Below are 4,648 nucleotides of genomic sequence, written 5' to 3'. Positions count from 1 at the left end.
CTTACTGTGTAGTCTAGGCTGGCCTCAGACTCCCACCCCTTCATTCCTTAGCCTCCCAAGTACTGGGATTACACCTATAACAGTGGTTAATACATAGTAGCTCACTCTCTAATATTTTAAGTGAATGAAAAAAACCCAAAGAATTCTTAAATGCAGAAGATAATATTTGCTTGTTTGATTAAAATTGATATTGATAAAAATAGTCATGCCTTATTATTTAACTGCTTAGTCCCTGTCCTCATTGTTTAGTACTTGGTACACAAGCTGTTACTTGGTACCAATTGCCTCGTGGGTTGGGGCCCTTTCCTACCAAAACAGCTTGTTTGGTACTTGTCAGCTTGGGTGCTTGTTGTATCTTCTGGAACCAATAATGGCATGTACCGTATGGCTTTTGAGATCCCATTAAAGACTGAAACTAGTGTGGAACCATAGTTATGTGCTTACACTAAAGTTTTTTTTTTTGTTTTTTTTTTTTTTGGCGGAACCGGGGATTGAACTCAGGCCCTTGCACTTGCCAGGCAAGCTCTTATTTTGAGCTATCTCCCCAGTCCCTACACTGAACTTTAAACTAGATGAGGATTTTGAACCAGTGTACAAAACAAGTTCCAATGTTTTCAGAATCATTTGCTTTTCGTACTTTTAAGTAGATAGAATATTTAAGGAGTCATGGAGTGAAAACACTGAATTTTAAGGTATGTTTTATAGATTGGAGATAATGCCTTCTAGTGTAAGGTGAAGTACATGTTGTCATAGGACTGAAAGGTTTTTAAGGTTTTTTTTTGGCTTTGTTTTTGGTATTTATTAGTACAGGGTCAACCAGATCAGACTCGTGATCCTCCTGTTTTTAGCCTCCCAAGTGCTGGGATTACAGGTGCGTGCCACCACACCCAGTCTTAGTCACCATCTCAGCTCACCCTGGGGGTGGGGCTGGCATGGCAGGTGGAGGATCAATCCTGGATCCCAGGATCCCGCAGCCCCTGCATCTGCCTAAGCAGGATCTTTAATCCCCTGAGCTATCTGGCTGGCCCATCCTTCCATTTTCTAAAGCAGTTCTGTAAATCCTTTTCTGTGTCTTTAGTTGAGGTTTTGTTGCAGACTCAATGTCCTGAATTGATTCAAAACATTTATCTTTTGTGGTTCTTTTGACCTTGGGAAAGAGCCAGCAGTCACTTGCTCCAGGTCTTGTGAGTAAGGGATACGAGCACATGCTGAATGCTTTTTTGTGAGCCTGCTCTTCTCTTGGAAGAACTTCACAATGGGATTCAGTGTGTTTTTGCTTACACTGTGTAAAGACATGAAAAGGGACTTCAAAACAGCTCCCAGAGGGGCAAGAATGATGGGATAAGAATGTTCAAAGTAACAGAAGAATTGTGAGAAGGGCTGATGGCAGTGTGTCTTTTACTATAATTTTAAAAACTTAAACATTTACTGTATATTTTGATCATATTGCATATTTCCTAAGAATAGGGGCCACGTGAGCATTGTACTACGTGCCCGCATCACCATTGTCATACCGAAGGAAATCATATTGAGAGAATAATAATAATAATGCCTAATATTCTATCCTCAGATTTCCCATCGTCAAGTAATGTCCTTTGTAGTTTCTTTTTATTTATTTTATTTTTGTATTTTAGGGAAGGGCCTACAGGGTGTTTAGACTCTCACTACTAGATCAGACTCTAGCCATTCTCCTGTTTACAGCCTCCCAAGTGCTGGGATTACCACCATGCCCAGTCTCAATTGCCAGCTCAGTGTGCCTCAGGGGCAGGGCCAGCACGCAGGCCCAGGGGATCGAACTTGGCCCCTGTACCTGCTTGTAGGCGCTTTAATCCACTGGGATATTTGGCCGGCCCTGTAGTCTCTTTTTTTCTATGAGAATCATGCTACATTTGGTTGTAATGTCTCTTTAACCGTCTTTATTTTACAATGGTTCTCTTTTTTTTAGAAATTTTATTTTTACTTATTCATTTATTTATTTATTGGCAGAACTGGGGCTTGAACTCAGGTCCTTGCACTTGCCAGGGAAGTGCTTTTTCCACTGAGACATCTCCCTGGCCCCTACATTTGTTCTCTTTTAGATTTTTATTATTTGGAGAATTGAGGATAAAAGTTGGGATTTTTTTTTTTTTTTTTTTTTTTTTAATAATTAAGATTAAGGGGGCCTGCCCATTAGCCCAGTCATTAAACCAGTTGTTTAAACAAAGCAATCAGGATGCTGTGGTTCAATCCCCAGATCTTCAAGCCTTACCAGGCCTGCCCTGAAGGCATTCCTGAGCCAGCCAACAAGAAAAAAAAAAACCTTATAAAAAATATAATTAAGATTAAGCAAAAAATTGGTGATAAAAATGCATGAAAGTTTTAATGCTGAGGAAATTTAGAATGAAAAGCAAAACAAATGTTACTTTTCCTCTTTCTGTAGGATTCTGAACACAAGCAGTTTGCTCTGTGACTGTCATTTGAAATGGTTACTTCAGTGGCTGATTGATAATAACCTTCATCATTCTGTAAATGTAAGCTGTGCACATCCTGAATGGCTGGCAGGACAAAGCATCCTGAATGTGGACCTAAAAGATTTTGTCTGCGGTTTGTACTTTTGTTTCTAAAATTTGTATTACAACAGAATTGAACTTTAAAAATCATTAATATATGTTTGCAGTATAGAATGACCACATTCATTGTGGGAATTGGTACATGTATGTAACACTATTCACCCCCCAGCATCAGATTCATAGCTTGTTTCATAGCTCTGTATAAAGTTAGTTATTACACAAAGTAACAGCCAGACTAACAAATTAAGCACCATGTAAAGTACATTTTTACTAAAGCAACAGTCTTCCCTACTGTTTATAGTCTGCAGTTGGTTAATCCCTTGAATGTGGATGACCAACTGTACAGATTTAGATCAGTGAATCAGTTTTTATGCATCAGTAGGATCACTGGCCATCTGAGCACTTGTGTATTGTCAAATCTGTTTTCACAGCCTACCTAAAGATGCTTGGAACATTTGGAAGTTCATACCCATGGAACTGTTTCTACTTCCTTTGTTTTTACAAGTCTTTAAGAAGAAAACAAAGAATTTAATGCAGACTAAATTCTGCGTATATTTAGAACTCATTGTTCTGAATGTAGATGGATTGTACACTTTATCCTCCATTTCCACTTAGAACTTTTATAGCACAGGGAAGTATTACCCAGTGAAGATACTAGTTAAGAATTCTTAAACTATCTTCTGTGACTCAATCCAATAATACCTTATTTATGTTGTAGAGTTTATTAGCTCCTCCTATCTTCAGCTGAACGTTTGCCATGTTTGGAATTTTTCACTTACTTGGAAGTTTCAGTCCCCATTTGCCACTGATTTATGTGTTTAAGCCATTTGACTTTTCTGAACGTGGTCTTCCCCATCTTTGAACCAGGGCGTTAGATGGTAGCTTTTGCCACTGTTTGCAGAACTCTGAGTTTCACAGTATTTGTTTTAAAATTGAACCTTAAACAAAAATAAATAACTGACTTGGCTACTGCTACATTTTTTTCTCTTAGATGATTTTCTCAAGCCTCAGATAAGGATACATCCTGAAAGCACAGTTGCTCTAAAGGGCATTAATGTGACTCTGACCTGTACTGCAGTGAGCAGTAGTGATTCACCAATGTCCACTGTGTGGCGCAAAGACAGTGAAATTCTGTATGATGTGGATATTGAAAATTTTGTTCGTTATCGGCAGCAAGCTGGAGAATCTCTGGAACATACTAGTATTTTACGTCTTTTCAATGTGAATTTCACAGATGAAGGAAAATACCAGTGCATTGTTACTAATCATTTTGGTTCCAATTACTCTCAGAAAGCCAGACTAACTGTGAATGGTAAGGAATTACTCTTCTTGATACTTTGTTTTGTTGAGACAGTCTCCTGCCTCAGCCTCCCAAATGCTGGGATTATAGGCATGTGCCACCATACTTGACCTTTCCCTTGTTTTTTGCTTGTTTGTTTTTAGTTTAGAAGGGTTTTTCATAATAAGTTTTAAAATCACTTAACCAAGAAAATTAGAGTATGCCTATATTTGAGGGGGAAGAGTAGGTAGGATTTTTGGATTAACATATGTCTGTGTACCCCTAAGTGGTCTTTGGTTAAGACATCAATTCTGTGACCCTAGGAGATGAACTACTTTTGTGCTTTGGGCAGCATTCTTTTCAAATTCTCGGCTTTCTTTCTAATACCATCATTTTCCTCTGAAAACTGAAATTCTTTTTAATTCCAGGGAAAGGTCTACAGGGTGTTCAGGGTCTCATTACTAGATCGGACTTATAGTGATTCTCCTGTTTAAAGTCTCCCAAGTTCTGGGATTACAGGTGCACCACCAAGCCCAGTCTCAATTGCCACCTCAGTGCACCCCAGGGTGGGGCCAGCACGGCAGGCCGAGGGATTGAACCCCAGCCCCTGTGCCTATTTGCAAGTGCTTTAATCCACTGAGCTATTTGGCCGGCCCTCAGAATCTGTTTTGAAATTAATGCCTGTGCTTGCAAAAAACTTCTCCAAGGCAGCTTGATTTATTGCCTATTGGGTCGAGCAACTACAACATTTTAGACTTTCTACATACAAAAGATGGGTTTTGCTTCTGTGTTTTTGTATTTTTGTTTGTAAAACAGGGTC

General features: G+C 39.0%; 1 protein-coding gene across 3 annotated transcripts in view; it reads left to right on the top strand.

Moving 5' to 3' along the window:
* The window catches only part of Lrig2 (leucine rich repeats and immunoglobulin like domains 2), a 61,770-nt gene that overhangs the window by 44,195 nt on the left and 12,927 nt on the right, over positions 1 to 4,648 (top strand). For 2 of the 3 annotated variants that reach the window (XM_023701732.1, XM_004641701.2), the window contains 2 exons: positions 2,420 to 2,583; positions 3,541 to 3,861. In XM_023701732.1, the coding sequence (XP_023557500.1) occupies positions 2,420 to 2,583; positions 3,541 to 3,861 (485 nt within the window). The remainder of the gene's footprint in view (positions 1 to 2,419; positions 2,584 to 3,540; positions 3,862 to 4,648) is intronic. The other variant, XM_023701733.1, reaches the window with a different exon arrangement.

The sequence above is a fragment of the Octodon degus genome, unplaced genomic scaffold, assembly GCF_000260255.1.
Source record: "Octodon degus isolate 3935 unplaced genomic scaffold, OctDeg1.0 scaffold00140, whole genome shotgun sequence".
NCBI lineage: Eukaryota > Metazoa > Chordata > Mammalia > Rodentia > Octodontidae > Octodon > Octodon degus.
The sequence above is the reverse complement of the archived record's forward strand: the minus strand, read 5'-3'. Positions and strand labels throughout refer to the sequence as shown.